Source organism: Dryobates pubescens, chromosome 5, assembly GCF_014839835.1.
Source record: "Dryobates pubescens isolate bDryPub1 chromosome 5, bDryPub1.pri, whole genome shotgun sequence".
NCBI lineage: Eukaryota > Metazoa > Chordata > Aves > Piciformes > Picidae > Dryobates > Dryobates pubescens.
Genome location: NC_071616.1, coordinates 25,152,439 through 25,174,659, shown reverse-complemented (window position 1 = coordinate 25,174,659; position 22,221 = coordinate 25,152,439). Strand labels below are relative to the sequence as shown.

The 22,221-nt window shown below is 38.6% G+C and overlaps 1 protein-coding gene across 1 annotated transcript in view; it reads right to left on the bottom strand.

The window, feature by feature from the left end:
* Window positions 1-22,221, bottom strand: part of BEGAIN (brain enriched guanylate kinase associated) — a 153,140-nt gene that overhangs the window by 7,132 nt on the left and 123,787 nt on the right. Inside the window, exon 6 of the mRNA XM_054161839.1 lies at window positions 2,252-2,359. Coding sequence (XP_054017814.1) covers window positions 2,252-2,359 — 108 coding nt within the window. The remainder of the gene's footprint in view (window positions 1-2,251; window positions 2,360-22,221) is intronic.

The following is a 22,221-nucleotide window of genomic DNA, read 5'->3' as shown; positions in this document are numbered from 1 at the left end:
CACACCTGTGACAACTATAACAGTAATCAGCAGGAGTTTCCTGCAGTCAGAAACATGCAGTTTGTTGTTGTGTTGTTGCTGGTTTGTTTGTTTTTTTTTTTTGGTGGCATGGTTGTTTTGTTGTTGGTGATGTGTGGTGGTGTTGTTTTTTGTTGTTTATTTTTAACAACTTTGAGTCCTGTGTCCAGTTCTGGGCCCCTCAGTTTAGGAAAGATGTTGACTTGCTGGAATGTGTCCAGAGAAGGGCAACAAAGCTGGGGAGGGGTTTGGAGCACAAGCCCTGTGAGGAGAGGCTGAGGGAGCTGGGGTTGCTTAGCCTGGAGAAGAGGAGGCTCAGAGGAGACCTTATTGCTCTCTACAACTACCTGAAGGGAGGTTGTAGCCAGGAGGGTGTTGGTCTCTTCTCCCAGGCAACCAGCACCAGAACAAGAGGACACAGTCTCAAGCTGCATCAGGGGAGATTTAAGCTGGATGTTAAGAAGTTCTTCACAGAAAGAGTGATTGCCCATTGGAATGGGCTGCCCAGGGAGGTGGTGGAGTCCCCATCACTGGAGGTGTTTAGGAAGAGACTGGATGGGGCGCTTGGTTTAGTTGATTAGATAGTGTTGGATGATAGGTTGGATTCAATGATCTCAAAGGTCTTTTCCACCCTGGTCCATTCCATTCCATTCCATTCCATTCCATTCCATTCCATTCCATTCCAACTGAAGCAAGCAGTATTAGCAAGACAAACCAATTTTCTTTCCATGTAGGTTTCTTCATTTTAATACTGTCCCTATTTATTCCATAGAATATTAATGGTTTATGTCATAGTTCTTCATGTTAAATTTTGGAATGTAACTTTTACTTTCATTAGAGATGCTACATGACTAAGGGCAGATTTTTTTCTTTTTCTGTGAATCGACGTCAAGCATGAAGCAAGGGTAGTGTTTTTTTGAGGTTTCTGGACCATACTCTAATGTTCTTAGTATTTCAGAATTATTCCTGGAAGAATACTCTAAAATCCAGTCCAGTCTAAGCTGTCTTTTAAAAACTGTGACTACACTTCTTCAAATGCAGGCTCAAACTGACTCCATGACGTAGTGTAAATGCATTCGTATCTACTGGGAGAGTTTTACAATTTTTCTTGCCCTCTATTTTAAATCTAAAGTCTGCTGATTTCAGCTAAATTGATCTGGATGTATACCTGTGCTTCTAAACCCTAAATGTAGCCCATTGCATTTCCCATGTTCCATTACTTACAGCTATTAGAGTTATGGGATAACTGTTTTTTCAACACAATTTCTTTAAAACAAAAGGCTCAGATAGTGAATGCTTTGTTTCTGTTGGAAAGCTACTAATCACAAACGTGAGAGTCACATCAACATGAATATTATTGGGATTAAATACTCCCTGCTATTTCATATGAAATATGGGACTGTTGAATGTAAGGTGCTGAAGAATAAGTGCTAAGAGAAACATATCTTCTCTAGATGAATTTTTTATTAAGTGTCTTAGGAATGGAACAAAAATGAACTAAATGCCTACAATCTTCCCCTCTGCCATCATTTTAGGTTGGAAGGATTTCATGAGCTTGGTTGCCAGCTGCAGTATGCATGTGAGTTTTCAGCATGTTTAATGAGATGCAGAATGACAATTTGCCAGAGATGTTCCCTGTTTCATTCCACATAGAGATAGTTAAATTGTTATAGATGAAGCACAGCTGGAGAAAATTTGGTCCTTCTCCCTGTAACAGCCTGAGTGATCAGCTTGGGTCAATCCTACCTTCTGCTAGTAGAGCTCAGTTGTGCTGGGCATCCCATTTCAGTGAGCAAAGACTGAAAGACCAGAGAAACTGCAGGAAATGTAGGGCTTTATACTGTGTCTGAAATCCTTTTAATGAATCCTCACTCTTCACCTGTGTTCATGCATATCTGTGTAAATGCAGTAGCTCTGAGAATGTGTTTGCACCAGTTTGGTGCACTGGAGCAATACTGATGGCAAAATCAATGTGGGAATATTGCCATTTCTTAGAGTATTTTTTAAAAATCAGTTTTAGGTTAGATACAAAGAAAAAATATCAGTGAAAAGGCTCACCCCAACCTATAGCAAGAGGAGATCTGAATCAAACAAATGATGTAAGTAATCCAAAATAAATGTTAACTGTTGAGGCAACAAGTTACATTTGATGTAAACAATAAGAAAGTTATTCTATAATTTCATGGGAAGTGCATGATATAATTTCAAGATGTATCCATAATTAAATACTTACATTGTCTTCTGATAACTTATCTATTGTCACCTTGGCCTCTATTAAGTGATTATTGAGTGCAATTATTTCATGGCTCAATGCCCGTTTTTCCTCTTCGTAATGTTGACCCTGTGTAGAAAATGGAGTAGTCAGTATTTTCACTACATATGGAATAGTAAAACAAAAAAAAAAGGGAAAAAAGGCCCAAAGGCTGATGTCTTTCTCAAATCCAGGGGAAAGCCCGCCAGGGTGATATTTTTATTTTTCTTCTTATGTTTTCACTCAGTAGGTGAGACAAAGTTCTTTGAAAATATGGAGGTCAAACTGAGGTCACATTAGGAACCTTCACAGAAGTCTCTACCTAACCTGTGCAATAGCATTCAACTGAGCATCAGCTATTCCTTCTTTGTCAAAGAAGAGTTTGTAACCTGGAAGAGACTTGGGTGGTTCTTGGCTTTTGCTACAAGAATGTTTCACTTATGCCATTGGCTCTTATTCTCACCTGGGTGGAAGAAAAGTATTTTAAAAGTAAGGTGTGACAATGAAAGTGCCACTGGTCCTTCCCATACTGTGTCCTATTTTAATATTTCAGTGTTCATTGCACGGCCTCATATACAAAAAAATATTTTGTGAAAATCATCTAAAAATCTGCCTTTAGATTAGTCCTAAAAAGCAAGGCAGCTTCTGCATGTTCTAGCTGAGATCAAGGTACCCTTCTTGTGCTCAGAGCTGTGCAAGTCTATGATTATAAGAAGGTTTACCTATTATCTAGAGGGATCTTTTTGAGAGCATTGTTGCAGGGTCCTGCATCTGAGCTTGGGCAATCTCAAGCACTGATATAGACTAGGCAGAGACTGGCCTGAGAGCATCCCTGAAGAAAAGGATTTGGGGGTACTGGTGGATGAGAAGCTCAGTATGAGCTGTCAGTGTGCACTTGCAGAAAGCCAATTGTATCCTGGGCTGCATCAAGAGAAGTGGGGCCAGCACGTTGAGGGAGGTGATTCTCCCCCTCTACTCTAGTCTTGTGAGACCCCACCTGGAGTACTGCACCAGTTCTGGAGCCCCTATTACAAGAAAGATATGGACATGCTGGAATGTGTCCAGAGAAGGGCCATGAGGATGATCTGAGGGCTGGAGCACCTCTCCTACCCGGACAGGCTGGGAGAGTTGGGGTTGTTCAGCTTGGAGAAGAGAAGGTTCCAAGGAGACCTTATTGTGGCCTTCCAGTATCTGAAGAGAGCCTACAAGAAAGCTGGTGAGGGACTTTTTAGGGTGTTAGGTAGTGATAGGACTAGGGGGAATGGATCCAAGTTAGACAAGGGTAGTTTTAGATTAGATATTAGGAAGAAGTTCTTCACCATAAGGGTGGTGAGACAGTGGAACAGATTGCCCAGGGAGGTGGTGGAAGCCCCATCCCTGGATGTTTTTAAGGCCAGTCTGGATGTGGCTCTGGGCAACCTGATCTATTGGATGGAAGGGGTGGTGTGAACTAGATGATCCTTGAGGTCCCTTCCAACCCTAACAATTCTGTGATTCTGTAATAAAAACAGAAAGTAGGATAAACTTCAATGTACATCTATTTTATTTAGCAAACGTAATCAAAGATTCACAATCTCACCTCCCTTTTTCTAAAATTCTTAGAGTAGTTTGTGAAGGACTTTCTCCAGAAGAATGATTCTATTAGCTACTGAAATTTCCCAAATGCCATATTGCCAGGGTCACAGAAAAATCTTCCATCATCAGCACACTCAACATTGTCAGCTAATTGACAGCAATGGGAGTTCTGTGTTTTGAAGTCTGAATGAATACCAAGGTTAATTATCCAGCTGTAAAGTACCAGGCTATATTAAGGAAGGATGATTAAATTGGAAGTGGCAATTCTCTTCCTAAGTTGCTATTTAAAGAAAAACACCTTCTCATATCATCTAGAGCAAAGCCACAGCTTGCTTTGAAAAGTCCAAATATGATTGAAGTATCTTTGTGAAGGTCTAGAGTAGCCTGTTTTTATGTCTGCTTGTCTATGGACCTTACGTTCCTTTCTGTGACAAGACCTTCATCCTCTCAATCCAGCTGTGCCTGGAAGCTCTCAGGCTTGACATCTCTCTCATCTAAGCTCACACTGATCAGGTGCTCCTGCTAGCTACCTGGAGGCTGTATCACAGAAAGCCAAAACATAGCTTTGAGAGCTTTCAAGAGCTCCAACCTCACTAATTTTAACAAGACACATGATCTTAGGGGGCTGTGTTTTGTAATTAGGCAAATAGATGTGGTTTTATATGAGCCCTTAACTCTCATTGATTTTATTATGAAATAAACAATTAGGCACTTTAATACCTCCTGGGCATCTCTACATGTCTAGAAATCTGTCTCGTTTGAGAGCATGACTGAAATTTACATTTTCAAAGGTATTTAGCCACACAGTGAGGTAGACAAGTAACTATCTAAGTACCTGGGAAAATTGTGTCCCCTCAGTTGTCCAAGCCATTCACGCTTTTGAAGGATCCACTTGCATTGAGTACAGACTTAATCTTCTAAACAACCATTTGTTTTATCAGTCCTTACATGACAAGTTTTCAATGCCAAGACAGCTGATTTGTAGAACCCCATTTTGCTCAGAGTTTCTCTGATTTTGGTAAGTGGTGCTCTTGCCTAATCCAATTGACCTTGACTCAATGTATTTTCCAGTTCAAGAAATATCATCTGAATAAGAATTTACAGTCTTCAGGAGAGGGATTCTGAAAGGGCAGCAGATTCAGGCGTTCAAAGCAGTACTTTCTGCAGCACTGAGTAATGCTGAATCTGACTGAATTATGGTTTAATTTTATTTTGATTGTGATAACTTTTGGGCTAATGCTGTCTAGGCTTTGTATTTGACCAAGTGTGACTTTAAAAAATATGTTGTATTTGTTGAACTGTAAAATTAATCTCAGTTCAAATTTATGCTATACGTGTCAGCAGACAGACACCAGAGTAATAAACATCTCAGCAGTGCTGTGGAGGAGGGCAAATGAGAAAGGCCAGCCCCAGTCTTCTCCAACAGTACACATTTGCATCTTTCTCTTGAAATTATTGTCATTGACAGAGGCAAAGAGTCTATCTCAGCTGGTGTGAGGACCAATTAGAATGCAGAGGGATTTGTACTACATTTATCTTTCACTAAATGCAATGAAATCACAATATCAATGCTATGATTTTGAGTTACAAATAGAAATGCTTGTTTTACTCTTGCAGATCCCTCTAAATTCCAGATGCTCTACAGGTACTAAAAATATCTATCTAAAAACTCAGTACCAGAGTAAGTTACTGGTGTTATTTATAAGTCACTACCTTGCATCTAAAGTCCACTCCTGCAGTCCACTCCAAAATGCTGTATCTATAGGCTGCAGTGGGCTGAGCTTTGCGTGGATCTGTTCAGAAATCTGTGTTGAGTCAGCTCAGTGCATCTTGCCCCTGCCCCTTCCCCTGGCACAGAGTCGGTGTAAAAGAATACAGCTCCACAGTGTCTGATTAACACAGGAGAAGTGCAATCATGCACTCATGCCTGAGTTAGATCAAATTCATACTGCTGAGTGACTCCATCACTATTAATGCTGAGGAAACCAAATGCACAGAACCCTTGCTCCTATCCTGGATGTAGTATGAGCCCCATTGCTTCATTCTCATACCTGTTGAAGGCATTTGGTGTCTGCTCTTCACAATGGAACTAAATGATATAATAACAGATATCATCTCTGTCTGGAACCCTGTTTTTCTTATAATTTGTATCTACCACACTGCCAACTTCCCTGATATGTTTAGAGATTCATAAAAATATAAGGTGTCACTTTCAAAAGGGTTTGGTATCACCTAATCCCCACTTCTATTTTCTGTGGTTTAAGTGTGGTGAAAAGAGTTCTAGGAGGTTAGTACAGAATACAATAATTAAAAGATAGGGTTGTTTTGGAAAGTAACAAAAGCTCTATGAAAACTTCTATTTTTCTTGCATATCCATGGATCCACAAAGGTTTCTACTCTAGTCCTTCAACATAAATGGAGCAGCATAAAAGTTGGCTGTCTCTCTGGTAATGCTTCTCTCTTCAATGCTTTCCAGCAGCTGGAGGGTGTCCTACCATAAAGCTGTGTCAGCCTATTAGTCAAGGCTATGCTGCTCGCTGTCATCTCTGCTGTCCTGCGGGAGCTTTGAGATGTGTATAGACCTTTTGAAATCAGTTTCAATTTTGCAAATGAGCAGTGCTGGTCTGTGGAAATGTCAGCCTTTTCAAACATGGCAAAGTAAATCTGCTCTTGATGCTCCTGTAAGGAACATTTCAATGAATAGCATTTCAATGCTACAGTGTGAATAATGTAATTGTAGCAGAAGCCATCAAAGTACTGGGGCCCAGCAGCATTCCTTTGGAAATGCTTGTGCAGAAGGTAGGACTTCCACAGGAGAAGTCCACCTTTTTGGTTAGGTGTAATACTGTTAGAATAGAAGAATGTAGAATCAATAAGGTTGGAAAAGACCTCAAAGATCATCAAGTCCAACCTGTCACCCAAGGCCTCATGACTACTGGACCGTGGCACCACGTGCCACATCCAATCCTCTCTTGAACACCTCCAGGGATGGTGACTCAACCACCTCCCTGGGCAGCACATTCCAATGGCTAACAACTCCCTCTGTGAAGAACTTTCTCCTCACCTCAAATCTGAACTTCCCCATGTGCAGCTTGAGACTCTGTTCTCTCGTTTTACATAGAATATATACATACATAGAATAAACCAGGTTGGAAGAGACCTTCAAGATCATCGCGTCCAACCCATCAACCAATCCAACACCGCCCAAGCAACTAACCCACGGCACCAAGCACCCCATCAAGTCTTCTCCTAAAAACCTCCAGTGATGGCGACTCCACCACCTCCCCAGGCAGCCCATTCCAATGTGCAATCACTCTTTCTGTATAGAACTTTTGTCTAACATCCAGCCTGAACCTCCCCTGGTGCAGCCTGAGACTCTGTCCTCTTGTTCTGGTACTGCTTGCCTGGGAGAAGAGACCAACATCCGTCTGTCTACAACCTCCCTTCAGGTAGTTTAGCTTTGTACTTTTCTCACAGAGCACCAGTCATGATTTTTTACACAAATATTAATATTTTTCACAAATATTAATACGTGCTATAAGGTATCTGCTAAGCAACTGTGGTGTATTTACTGTTGTTCCATGGACTGTAGTTGGTGAACAAGTGCCACAAGATCTGTGTGAATATACAAGATATTTTAAGGCAGTATTTGAAAATCTCATTGAAACAATTTTTTTTAAGGATAAAACAGAACAGCTGTAGATGACACAAAACTGGGAGAAATGGCTGATGCACCAGAAGATTGTACTGCCATCCAGATGGATCTCAGTTGGCTGGAGAAATGGACTGTCAGGAGCTTCATGCAGTTCAACAAGGGGAAATGCAAAGTCCTGTATCTGGGGAGGATCAAGTCAATGCACCACTGATTTGGGTGGGGGCCACCCAGCTGGAAAGCAGCTTTGCAGAGAAGGACCTTGAGGTCCCGGTAGACATCAGGTTAAACATAAGCCGGCAATGTGTTTCCTTGCTGCAAAGATGGCCAAAAGTAACTAGGGCTGCATCAGGAGAAGTGTTGTCAGCAAATCAAGGGAAGTAATCTTTCACCTCTACTGAGCACTGCTGTGGCCACACCTTGAGCACTGTGTCCATTTCAGGCTCCTCAGGACGAGATGGGTAATGGACATACTGGAGAGACAGTTCCAGACATGGCCAGGAAGACGATTCAGGGCATCTCTTTTATGAGGAAAGGCAGAAAATTTGTGACTGTTTAGCCTGGAGAAGACAAGGCTCAGAAGAGATCTCATCAATCTGCATAACTATCTGAAGGGAGAATGCAAAGAAGACAGAGCCAGACCTGTTTCATTGGTTCCCAGTGACAGGACAGGAGACAATAAGCAACAACTGAAACACAGGCAGTGCTGTCTGGACGTCAAGAAGCACTTTTACTGTGAGAGTGACTAAGCACCAGAAAAGGCTGCCCAGATATGTGAAGTTTCCATCATTGGAAATATTCAAATGCCATCTGTACACAGTCCCAGTTTTGAAGTACAGTGTTTGAACCAAGGCACCTCTTATCTTAGTGGCAGAGTATTAAATAAAACCTGGGGTGGATGGGGATGCCTGACCAGGGGTATATTCAATAATATGCAAAAAAAAAAAAAAAAATCCTGTGGAGGAAATAAACCCTATTTTCCTATTGTAACTCCTAAAGTTAACAGCTGTTCTATTTACAGTACTTCCTCACAGACCATATGCATAACATATGTTTTATCAATTGGCTCATAAAAAAAGCAAAATATGGTTTATATTAGCAGATATTACTGGGTATTTTCTGCAGTAATTCATGATCTTTAGCATTACTGCATATTAGTTTCTTCTCTGCAGATCTTCATGTTATCATGACAGATTATGTATTTGTATGTGTGCATATTTACGGATGCTTTGGAGCCATGTGAGTTTATCTTCCAGTTAAGAACCTAGTTAAGCATGTTACTCACCCTTGCTTGCACCCATGGGCAGAAGTTGCAATGAAAACAGTGAACTGTGATGCTGTGAACTAACAAGATGAGAATGACAAATAAGAATAATAAAAGACATTTCAATAAATGATGAAGCTGCATCAGCATATACCAGATCATGGCATGATCCTTGAGCTGAATGATTTGGTGCTGATAATTGCTTGGGAGCTATTTAGTTTTGTATTTATATTTAATACCTATTGCATTTTTGGGTTTACTTCTTTATTATAATAATCTCACTTTGCTTTAACAGTAAAATGGGTATCTGTATTCACTTACAGACTCACTAAACCCACAAATCGGTTTTAGAACATGCATCTTAACAAGCAACTAGAGAAAACGAGTTAAATGTTCAACTAATTTATTGGGTAATTTTTTGTCAAGTTACAAACTGAAGTGCAGGAATATATATGCATATATTCAGAGGCTGTGGCAGCATCCCAATTGCACTCCATAATGTACCATTACCTCATCTTTCCTTCTAACTGTAGCAGTCTTCAGGCCACCTGCCCTTATCACAGCATTCTTCATAAAGCTAATAGAGCCTAGCTTTCAGGATTGCCATTACACTAGGGTAAGGAGTAATGACTAATGAATTGTATTTACTCTATAGTATATTAGATATTTATTTAAAGTGACTTTCTGTTTCCAACCTGCCAAAGGTACAGGCAAGCTTGCTTTCTTCAGAGACAAATGTATGGAATTAAGGATTTTTAAATGCTCAAGTTTTCTAGGAGGGTCAAAGAAGATATGTTGTTAATGTGTCTTGTGCCTGAGACCTCAGTTACTTCAAAAACCTATGTCATGTTGCAGTTCTTCCACGTAAAGAAGATAGTGGCAAGAGCATTATTCCAATGTGACAGGTGTTCCTATGATGAAGACGTTAGATAAAATGAAGTGACAGCTCTATGAACCTTGGGTTGGCTTAGCAAGAGACTAGATTGCCTGCTCTTGCCATATATTAGCATTTTTTATTTTGTAATTAGACCTAGGAGAACATTAAAATAATTAAGAAGAGTTGTATGGTCATAATGAGATGAAAGGAATAGAGGCTTTAGCTGAAGGTAAGCAGTGAAACATTTGCAAAAAGAAAAAGATCTTGTGTAAATGGGTAGAAAAAAAGAGGTACCATTACTGCAGACCACACAACTAGGCTCATTAGACTTGCAACCTGAAGCTGTCACTCAAATGACTGATTATTTGATGCTCAAACTTTCTAGCCACACAGGTTGACCTGTGGAAACAGAAAAAAGTCCAAGAAACTATTGGAGATGGGAGATTTCTCTACTTGATTGGACTGAGAAGAGAATGTTGCATTAATTTCTGTGAGTAATGAAGCAAAATAGCCTAATGAAGAAAATGTGGGATTCTGAACTTTGGAGTCTCATATTCATTCACATTAATTGGAGATCATTTTGATATGTGAGAGAATTCTAATTAGCATTGACTATCTAAGCAAGGGTAATTTCCCAACCATATAACAAAACTAATGCTAGACTATTTACCACTCAAATATTTATTTATTTTTATCTAGAAATTTCTAAATCCACATTTCCTGTCATCTTTTGCCAGTTTTGCTTAATAATTAGCTGGGTAGAAGAAAAATTATACCCCCCTCCTCTTCCCCTTGTAAATGCTGTCCTAAAATACTTTTTAGCTAAATGCTCTCTCTTGGGAGTTCAGATACATCTATGTCAGTAAAGTTTTCTCTCATTTATCACAGTCCTGTCTCACACTGACTTTTTCTCTCTAGGTTTTTATTTGCACTCGAGTGCACAAGATTGAAGAGAAGGCTAGTGCTGAGTCCAAGACCTGCTGATGGTACCAGACCAAAGCAGAACCCGCCTCAGCAGGTCCGTTGTCCCAGCACCTCTTGTCATTATAGTAATCCTGGTATTAGTCTTATCAGTATTATTATGCTACAGGCTTCCTTTTCTTGACTAACCCAGTTCCCATCTTGGGCTCTTCCTCTTGTTGAATTTCATCCATATAAACATGCCCATGTCCAGTGTGTGTGTGCTTTTATACTCTGCTCTTCTCATCTCTTTAATCTATTTAATATACATTGACAGATCACCTGGGGTATTAATTGCAAAGGTTTGGTAAGCTGACTGAAAATTTCCAAGTGTAATACAGGAAATAAGCATAATGTGCTTGTGTGTTTTCTGTGTGAATTACTATCTTCTTTTTTATTAAAAAATACCTCTGTTATTTACTTTGTAAAATCTCATGTTGGATAAAGCTATTTAAGGTTTGACATTATCCCCTTCTGATCAACACCAGGGAAAATCTCTGTAAGCTCCTTTCAACATGGAATATGAGAAATTCATTAAAGTGAAATGCTCTGTTCAAATATTCAGCACCTCAGACCCAGCTTCAAAATGTCTTTTTGGAAGCATCCCCGTTCAAACTACAATAATGAAGTATAATGACTATATTGAATAACCGGTGCAAAAGAAAGTGTCATTATGCAAATTCTTGAACAAAGTGAGAATTTTGCTTCCAATCTTGCTAATACATTACTCAAGTCTCTGTTTCCTAATGCAGTTCTCTGCAGAGCTGTTTTGGTGGCTGTTGTTGTAGTACTTTTCAATATGGCTTTAATTGTGGTTCTTCAGAATTGCTGAGAAGCCCTGGGTGAAAGGAGAGGCAGGAGTATCCTAGAGAGCTGGAGTGAGTTTTGTTGCATGGTCATGGTCACATGATACTTTGCTAGATACAGTCACATTTGATCCTCATCCCAGGACTGCTGTTTCTGCTGACTATTGTTTGTGGAGTAAATTCTTCTGGTATAAAGGAAGGCTCCAGAATGGATGTCTCAAAGTACTGATTAAGCTTTACTATGAAGGAAGTGCAACACTTCCTCCCCATCTGACTGCTGGGATCAAATCCAAAGAAAATGAAACACAGATATGTTTTTATGAAAGGATTTGCTCCTACAAGCAGACAGGAAACTCACTGCTGTGTATTCCTTATGTTGCTCTTCAGGGTGATTATTGCTTCTAGGGTTTGTGCATATGAGAAAAACTCTACCTTTTGGTCGAGGGAAACATCGTAACCTCCCTTACATGTCACTTTATCAACTATCTTACTTGAATCAGCTCTACTCTACACAATTTCAGGACTATGCCACAATTTAGTTTGCCTTATTAACTATTCTACATTATGCTGTAACTCCACAGCCCTCTCTTTGAGTCCTGAATCTGGTTTAAAAGGCTTTTGCTACCACTCAGCAGTTCACAGACCCATCTGCTGTGCTGGCACAACTTTGTTACCATTGTGAAAGCTAGGCTGGTGAAAATAACTCTTTAAAATGGAAAGAACCTTTGTATGGGAACAAGGTCTTTTTAGCTATCTTTGCAGTTAAGGAAAGCATACACGGATTCAATACCTTCAGTATTTCGTTGTGGCATTCAGAGATCTGGCTCACAGTCTGAATGTAGTCCTGTACTATCGTAAGATTCTGCTTTCTTTCAGCCTAGAGCTTTGCAGAAATTTGAAAGTTGTGATTAATTGATAACATTTATCAAAGATATTAATATATTTCTTAATAATATTGACTCTAATGTAGTATTTTCACAGCAGGTTATAAATATTAGTATCTTCTTCAGCAGAGGCTAAGGCAGACCTTTCTCTGTTTATCTATCTAAAGTGGGATTGTCCACATCTAAGCATAGAGATTTCTTCAAAGCATGAAATCCCTCAATGTGTAGTGATTTTTTTGAGAATTGTCAAAGAAACAGCTCTCCAATGGTACCAGCTTCTCTGCACTAGCTGACAGAGATACTGAGGATAAAAATGCTTCAGGCACTTACATGCTAAATAGACATATAGCTTTTAGATACCTAGAACTAGGTAAAATGAAGCTTATTTTAAGTAATAAGCTAAATGGCAGAGGCAAAAGCTGAATCCATACCTTCCAACACATCTTGTAATTTGTGGGAAGCTTGCTCTTCTGGGTCTGTAACTGTCTCCAGGGAAGGGCAATGTGAAGGGATTTTGCAACTAATGTGAATCTAGCTGAGACAGGCTTTCATTTTGTTGAATGGAAATGACCTGTTGCCAGTTTTGATGGGAAAACCTTGATAAAAGGAAAATGTACACGTTTCCTAGCCCCATGCCTCTGCATTTGGAAACATTTTTCCCTATTTAAAAAGGTCTGCATCCTGAGTATAGTCAATGTTCTTGTTTTGTCTGATTAAAAAGCTGTCTGATATTTACCATTTTCTCCCTGTAAAGACATTTATAGAAGTCAGTTGTCTCTGTTGGCACTAATCAAGTGATCTCCTTGAGTCATTAGCTGAGGCAGCTTCTTCTGAGTAGTTTTTCATGTGTCAGACAGCTTGAATGATTTTCCGCATTCTTAAAAAAAAAAGGTAAATATCAGAACTTCAGCCACTATCTTCAGACTGGGTTCTCCCCTGTCTGAAACTCTGGCAAAATTACCATTCTACTCTATTCACCTTTTTCCATGGTTATACAGATACTGCTTTTGTCACCTTTGCCATGGCATGCTTCTGGGGGCAGATGGTGAATTGTTCAGTTACTCTGACTTAGTCGTAGACCTTTCCTGGGTCTCTTCTTCCCTGAGTACAATGCCTGCCCCCTCTACTTTTCCCTTCTTTTTTTTTTTTTTTTTTTTTTTTTTTTTTTTTTTTTTTTTTTTTTTTTGGGATATGGTTTATGAAGCACCTTTATAGATTTGATGGTTCTAGGTGTCTGTGGGAAAATTATACTGGCTGAGTGGGCTCAGCTTACGAAATGTACTGGTCATTCAGAATTATTTACTTATCACTAATTAACAATATTTTATCAGCAATAATGTTATGTTTATTTTTAGGAGACTATTGAAAAATATTGTTAATGCTGAGAACTGTACCAATAACTGAGCTGTCCTGATCCATCCCTCTGAAAGACTCTTTTATAATAGAATTATGCCTGTGCCTGCTACTTTTTGAAGTGGCTTTTAGTTATTTTGCAGCCCGTCTATTAACTGCTTTTGATGCTGTATCTCAGTAGAATTGAAATCACAATACTGTGATGTGTTCCTTGTTGTTTCTAACTAAGCAAATATATCTACTCAATTGCCTTTGCTAAAGAAACTATGGTTTATTTAACATTTAAAAAACCCCCAAACCTATGTTAACTTTCATTATTTAAACTCCTGTGATATAGTTATCCAGTAGCTGAACATCGTAAACAATTAGTTTGTGGTTTGTATGATCTCTGTTTATCCACTGCTACATTTGACCTCTAAGATGCGCATGAGCATTTTGTTCAGCCTCTTACAATTATCCCAGCATTCAGAGAATTATTTGAAATAAACACCAGCTTAACACATTAGCACATACTTTTAATTTAGCTTGGAGTAGGAAGCTGAGAATCTGCTCAGCTAGTTCTTTTAGGACTCTTATGTGGAAGCGTATGTAGGCTACAGGTTTTTTTTTTTTTTAAAAACAACAACAGTTTTGCAAGTGACATATTGCTCAACATTGTAGTTTCCATTGAATTCAGAAGCTGGATTGCAATAGGTAATAAAATATACACTGGCTAAAAGCAAAGTGTGCTACAAGAGCTCTGCCACCAGCTAAGAGCAGTGGAGAGAAGAGTGAAAGATGCTCATCTGTTTTCTGGCCATATTGCAAGTTAAGGACCTGAAGTGGCATGAAATTCCCCACTTAGGTCAGAAAGAGACATTGTCTATCAGAGACAGTCTATGATAGTGGCTTTGCAAAGCTAGTTTAAGAAGCATATGACAATAATAATAGTCCAAAGGAAGCTGCTTTACATTTGAATGACACAGGGCCACACACAGAAGTTGGAAGGACTTTGCCCAGTCTTGTCCTTGAGTCTTGAGATACCCCAACAGCAAAAACATTCAGTGTATCTCTGGGTGCTATACTAAGTGATTTTGAAAAATTCTTCTGTGAAGCATCAAAGATGGAAACTCTGTCTGCAACTATCTTTTCAGTCTAACCTTAATGCACACCATATCTTTTTTTTAACTGTGATGTTTGTCAAGTGACATTATCTGAAAGTTAATTACTGCTTATAACTAATTCCTTTACTTGCAGGCACAGCAAAAGAAGAAAACAAAACAAAACCACACAGCCTCTTAGTAAACATACAATGTTATAACCAATTATTTTTAATTTATTCTTTTCCCCTTCTCTTACAGATGATTCTTCAGTCATGGATGCTGAAATCATTTGACAGCTACTTTCTTCCTGACAAGGGAATATGAAGAACCCTGAGAGCCTGGTAGGTAAACTATTTCCTGGTAGTTAACAAATGACGTTTAGATGCTACAACCAAATCCTCTCTCACTGTGAAGAGTAAGGCTTTATTGGCTTGTGGGAAGTGTAAGTATTAAGCAGGTTGTTAGGCCCCCAGACCTGTAAGAAAAATAAGGAAAAAGAATAAACTTGTGCTTGAAAACAAGGCTGTTTCTGTTGTTAGGTCTTTGACCTTAGAAAAGAACTTCAGGGTGACTCTATTTAATCATAAAATTTGGGAAACAATGGGAAATATATATCAGAGAATACCCCCCCAAATTAAGGGTTAGAGCCTAGACCCACAGGTACTCTTTAGAAAAGTCTTCTCTTGTTGATTGCCTTTTGATTCCTTCTACCTTCCATCTCATTGTTGTTCAAAGGTATGTCTAGGAACATAGTTTTAAAGTCAGGGAAACTTTTCATCTAATTATTCTGACTTTGTCCTCAACTTTTGGTTTATGACTTTTGTTTATTATTTGTTGTCATATACTAGTTTCCTCAGAACTGACATCTGGTTTTTTGGTCCTTTTCTAAGGCTTGCTGTCATAACATTTTTGCTTTAAGAGTAGAGATAATTTGCTTTTCAACTACTGAGATCTGTTTATAGCTATGTTGATTGTCATTAATGGTAAGAAATTTGTGTCAACACCTTAGACAAAATCTCTGGTTGTTAAAAAGTTTCTTTTATCTCACTTTTTAGCTCTAACTTTGAATCTTAACAAACAGCCTTTCCATTCTGCTACTCCAAAAATGAGAGAATGAATACTGTCCCCATGCATGAGTGTATTTGAGGCAAGTAAGAGGTTAATCTTCAGGCAGCCTAACAGCTAGAATGTAATGTTTGACACCCCAACACTAGTCTTAAGTGTCAGCAGAAGTCATAGGAGTTGTTCTAAATAAAAACTTTAAAAAATCCCCTTCTGTAACCTGTGGTGGTAGGGAAAATTTTAGCTATGCTCCAGAATCTCTCTCTAGCAAACAGCTTGAAGTCATCAGCAAAACTACAGCTCAATTTATCTGCTAGAGCTGTAGGGAAAAAAATTCTAATATAGATATTTTAAAATGTATAAAAGTATAATTTAATACAGGTAAGTAGGAGCAACACCTCCAGCTTTGTTGCAAAGAGCTGGACAACTATACTATTTAAACCATTCACAGCCTGTGCTGTCTGCTTGTGGTGATAAAACTAGACACTGTTGGAAGGTACAGAAACACTTCCTACTACTCTGGCATGATTTCAAAGTCCATATTTTCCAGCAGATTGGACACAGGAGGTTGATTCTAAGCAATGTCCTAATTGCTATTTGATAGCTAACAAAAATGCAACTTAGGAGCTGGCATAAGGTATCATGCCAGATTTTAGGTTCTCTAGATCTGTCTTGTGTGGAAATCCAGACATTCATAAATAATTTATCCCCCCTCAGTTAAAATGACATGTTTTTAAAATAGGTTTTCTTTGCCAGCAAAAAGACCACTGTGACCAACTCTTTTTGAGCTCATGCCATAAACATTTCAGTCATCAATTTCTGTTTTAAGAATATATTTTTTCCCTTATTGATTAGAAGCTGCCTGAAGATTCCCCAGAAAGCTGACTAACATTTCACAAGGTACTTGTTGCCTAGTTGAAAGTGACCGAATCTGTACATGTGTCCTGTGTGTCCCAGTGCAGAAAGAATCATGCTAGAGGTTTCTCACTGCTCCATGTAGCTGAAGGTCATTTTCAGAGCAAGCTGTCTGCTCCCTAGGTTTTGCGCTATGTGAAAGCTTTGAACTGTGGTAGACTGCTCCAAATGGCTCGGGGGGGGGGGGAAGGCCTCGGCAGGGGCCACCCCACATTAGCCTTAATGAGAAGAAAAGCTGACCCTGAATAGGTAATGGGAATGAATGGGAATTTCAGGACTGTAGGAGAAATGGAAATGAAAAAAAAAAAATAAAGTCAAACAGTGCAATTGTTAAACTGTATGACATGTTAATTGTCACTATTTATCACTGCCAAGTGACCATGGACCTGTTAGAAATGTAGAATTGAAAACCTTAATGCATTCTTCATAGGAACAAAAGCTCCTAAATTATACAGCAGCCTAAAATGTTCCTACTACAGGTGACTCAGCTTATCTATGCATTATTTAGAGAGTCCTATGATACCAGTCTGCTGCTATGTAACCACAGTCTATATCACCACTTTTCACTGTTGTGTTTTTACAGTTTCCTAATTCTAATTGTAATAATTTGAAATAGTCCTACTAACGGACTTCTGCAGGATGCTTTCATCCTCATCTAACTTAGTGGCTGTCTCCAGCAGTATTTTAAGTATACAGTTGAACTCACAGTGACTCCTTCCTAATTTAGGAGAATGAGTGCTGGAATCATATTTGCATTTCTAGTCTAAAAAAAGATATTTCAAGAACATTTATTCTCCATGTTAGGAGATTGTCTGGAAGATGTGGAGCAGCCTTAGACAGTAGGTTAAGATGCTCAAGCTCTGTGAATAGGAAGAAAGTGGTGGAAGCAGCACCTTGCAAATGGTTAAACTATCTGCCATGCCACCCTATACTCTGGCATGTTAATGTCATTCAGGTGCTTAAGTTACAGCTTCTCTTAAAGCTTTAGCCAGAAAATCACTGACCAGAAATCATGCATCTCATACCATCTCAACAAGTTCTATGTTCCCAGAAGATGCATATTTCTTTTGTTATTGTTGTAATGGTGTTGCTTAAATAAAGTGGCCTGAACAGTTAAAAATATATTAAAAGATCCTTTCTAAAGTTAATTTTCTATTATTCAAGTGTTGATAAAAGATTTTCCTCAAATCACGTATTTGAAAGCTCTCTTCTGTATTTTAATACACAAAGGATGGAATAGAGCTTTAAAATACAATTCACTTTCCAGGCTTAACACTGAAAAAAGATGAACAACATTTATTATTATTATTACTAATTAATTAATTTATTTAAAATACTATAATCTCATTGGGAAACATGGCTTCAAAATGTCATTGATGAGGGAACCATTTTTAAACCATACCACTCACTGTGAGAATGAATAGGAATTTCCAAATTGAAGAGCTGAAAGTATGTGTGTGTAAGTAACATCCCTCCAGCCTGAACCTTTTCATAGCACTGATGCTAATGTCTCTTCTCTCCCAATTATAGTTTTTAAAGGCACTTTTCCATTCTCCTGAAAGGGGGTAAAAAAATGTGATTGGCTCTTCCTAACATTGATTGCAGAGGCTGCCACCTCCTGACTACTGGGAAAAACTGCTGGATAAGAGTCAAAGCTAAAAATTGAGTCAGAATAGAAAATGTGCTCATTTCCCATCTCCTCAACTACATAAAACCGAATTTCTTAATGATATTTACTATCAGGACCCATTCATAAAGTTACTCTAAGTTACTCTGTACATTAACCTGTGCAGGACTCCAACAGCCTCTCTTCTGGCATTTCTAAACGAAAAAAAAAAACCAAGACTTAACAAGTACCAAATATACTCCTGCTCCCTCCCTCACAAAGGAACTTCAGTAACTAAATGTGGAAAATGGATGGCTGGAGAGTGCTGAGGAGTTGCTTAATGCTCCTACCTTCTCAAATGCATCCTGAGATCTAGACAAGCGAAATGTATTTTGCCCTTTAGGAAAAATAAAAAATTATGTCAATTATGACACTAATAGTGGAACTAAAAATGCAGGTGCCATATGGTGTTATGGCACATACACACACTGCAAGGATGATTGCTCACTTAAATGAATAGAAATTTACTGCTGGCTGGGATGTTGCTTTCCCTAGTATTGCAGTAGTACCTAGGAGTCTTATTCATGCACCAGGACCCCCATCAAGAGCAAAATGTCATGCAGAGAAGAAAAATTAAGAGATCCCAATATCAGTAGATATAATTGTGGGCCTCAACGTATTTGACTCAAACCATTGTACAACGGAGCCTAGTTTTGTTTATTAACAGAAGACTGGTGCTATTATATCTGCATCATCTCTTTGAGTTCATCCTTAAAACATGACTCTTGCCAAAGACACAATTCTCAGACCTTCTCAGCTGGTAGAAAATATGGCAGGTTTCTAATATATCACTGAAGATGATATTTTCTGTATTTTCTATAAACAATGCTCAAAGAGTGATGGATGAGGGCTGCTGCCTTGCATAGGGGGTGCTGTCACAGAGATACTGATTCTTACCTAAAAATGTGCTTACAGGGTGGTATTCAGGAGAGGAGAAATTACCTTTTATGTTCTACTGTAGGCACTGTCTCTATGTCTTTGTCTGGAAATAATAATTGTGTATCAAAACTGAGTATGTTGGTAACTCACAGTATCTCCCCTTAGTCTCTGTGATTACTTTGTTTTCTCTCCCTTTCCCTGCTCCTCCCTCTTTGCAAAGAACCAGTTTGTGGTGTTTTTGTCTTAGCCAAACTCAGCCTGCAGTCAGCCAGCTCTCTGACTTCTGTAAAATATTAAGGGAATAAGGACCTCTCTTTTAGGTTATTTTCATTATAATCCCTCATTAAACCCTTATTTGAATTTCTGACTCAAAATATGATCACTGAAAGATTATATGATTAAAAAAATAATCATCTGGTGAATAGTCAGCACACTCAGGTAGGTGTATCCAAGGAGACTGTCCCTTATGACTGCAGACCACTTCTGAAAATTTGGCATTTGTTTCTGTGAAGTATGAAGGTCTCTGAAAATACAGCAGTACATGTAAATGCATTGAATACAGAGCCATGATGAGAAAATTCTTACTTCACTAGGAGAAATGTTTGAGGCCAAAGGTGCCTCAGGAAAAGACCCTGTGAATTCTGCTCCTTGCTATGGCAGGCAGGTGTGCTGTAAGTCCTAACCATAAATTGATAATGCTTCAACATCGATGTAACTAAGTGGTGGAGCTGCCTTTAATAAAAGTTATTCTAGTGCTCTGGGGATTTGCAGCTTTTGTCTAGTATTCAGGCTAAGTTTATTAATGGCTAGTGTCTACCCATTCGTTACTGTAGTGGTTGTGTCTTTTAGTTTAAATAGCTCTTAGTCTCTGCTAAATTTACAGTAACTTAGATTGATGAGTTTATAAAAATCAGTCAGAATCCCCACAACTCTTATTCTCTTAGGCAAAACAAGCCAGCATCTTTTAATTTCATTTGAGAAGATAAGTTTTTCATTTCCTTGATAATTTTAGACCTGTTACAGACTGAATTAATCTTCCTTGCATCTGCAGTTTCCCATCCAGGACTGCATAATGTTTTCCAGATGGCCTCATCATGGCCTTGTTCTCTAAAAATGCCTCACAAGGGACATTTGAAACGAAATGACTTTTCCAGCTATGATTGACTAAGCAAGACAGAATTTTCTTTCTTTCTGGCACCTCCAGTGGGCAATCTCTAATTTAGAACAGATTTTTTTCATTAGTTTGACAGCATAGCTTTGTCCTGCACATGAGTGGATATATATCTGAGTGAGGCTCAGGGCCTGTACTGCATATGCAGTCAAGTAACAGCCAGTTGCTCCAAAAGACCAACTCATGTTCTAACTGAAGTTAGGAGTGCCCATCTTTCCTTGTTGATTGTAAAAGCAACACAGGAATTTCATGTTCCTAAATTGGGTTACTTGCTTAGCTTTTCCAAAGTCTGGACAAAGATGTGCAGCATGAACCTTGTAGAGTGTGCCGCAAAATTTCATCTTGTTCCTATGGCTCAGGAACATCCATTCTCTCATATGCTTCCCAGTTCCCACTGTGATGACACAACTGGTGGAAATAATGTAGGACAAGTAATCACTGATTGTAGAAAACCATCTATATGCTTTCTCTGACCATAAACCTACATCTTTTGTTCCCTAAAATGTTGATGGTTCAGATGCCTTTACACTTAGTGTGATCATGTCCTGCTTTCACATGGTAGTATCCTATTCTGTATCTTCTTTGTAAGAATGATTCTTTTTGCTTTGTTCCACATGAGTGTCTGCTTAGGTTCTTTTCTTTTTTGGCTATCCTGAACACCAGTTTCACCAATCCCCTTGTAGATAACTTCTTTTTTTCATGTTCTGCTATTTGCACAGACACAGCTCCTTCTGCTATATGTTTTACCTTCCCTTGAGAAATCTAGCTCACCTTGAATTTTGGTAAATTTAACTTCATTTCTATGCTTTATGACATACAGCTTTCTCCTTCCAAGCTTATTACCTGCGAGGCAATTCCTTATTCAGTTAATCCCAGAACTATTCTATATGATTTTGTCTCCTATTTTGCAGTGCATAATCCTCAAGAACTTTCAGGCTTTTTCCACATTCCAAGTTCTTGAATTTTTTAGTGCAGTTAAATAGTCCTCTTAATTAATCTGAATTCTGTCAGTCCAGAGATACAAAGCTTCCTTCTCATTTCTCTGAATTCTTCTCTAAATACTTTAGTCAGAGCTATGACATAAACTCTAATACATCTCTCAAGAGTGTGTTTCTAAACATTAATTTCATCCCTGAATGACAGCAATCTTATTTTTTTCTGCATGTTAGTACTAGCTGAGCTTCCCATTTACCATCCTGTGGAGCTTTTCCATGCACAGATCTGATGGTGCCATTGTAGTGACCGAGCAATCTCCTTTAATTACACTCCATGATCTGTGGCAAGTGCTAGTCTGATAAAAATTCGTAACAAATAAGAAAGAAATGAGATAAACTTGTATTCTATTACAGTTCTAACTGTGACTGTAGCTGGTCCCATGACAATCAGTGAACTTTTTCCAACCTAACCACTGGATTTGTATTTACAGGATTTTACTCACTTTTTCAATCTTATTGGCAGAATTATGTAAGAAAATATTTTATATATAGGAACTATTTTTCCAGGCAATTCACATCACTATGGGATGAACAATTTCTCAGCTTTTCCTCTAAGATTACAAATACACCTCAGAAGTTTTATCTTTTGGCTTTGTGGGGAGGAAATAAAATAAACCCAGGGATTTATTTTTTTTTAAACCCAGATCTCAGTTATCTAACTAGGTGACTTTCAACTAGATGAACCCAATTGCATTGAAATTATAACATGTGAAACAGCAAAAGGAATTAGAAAAATGTATGGATTTACTTCTATTAGGTTTACAGGGCTATCCACAACCAATGATTATCCCAGCTCTATCTTTTCTTACCA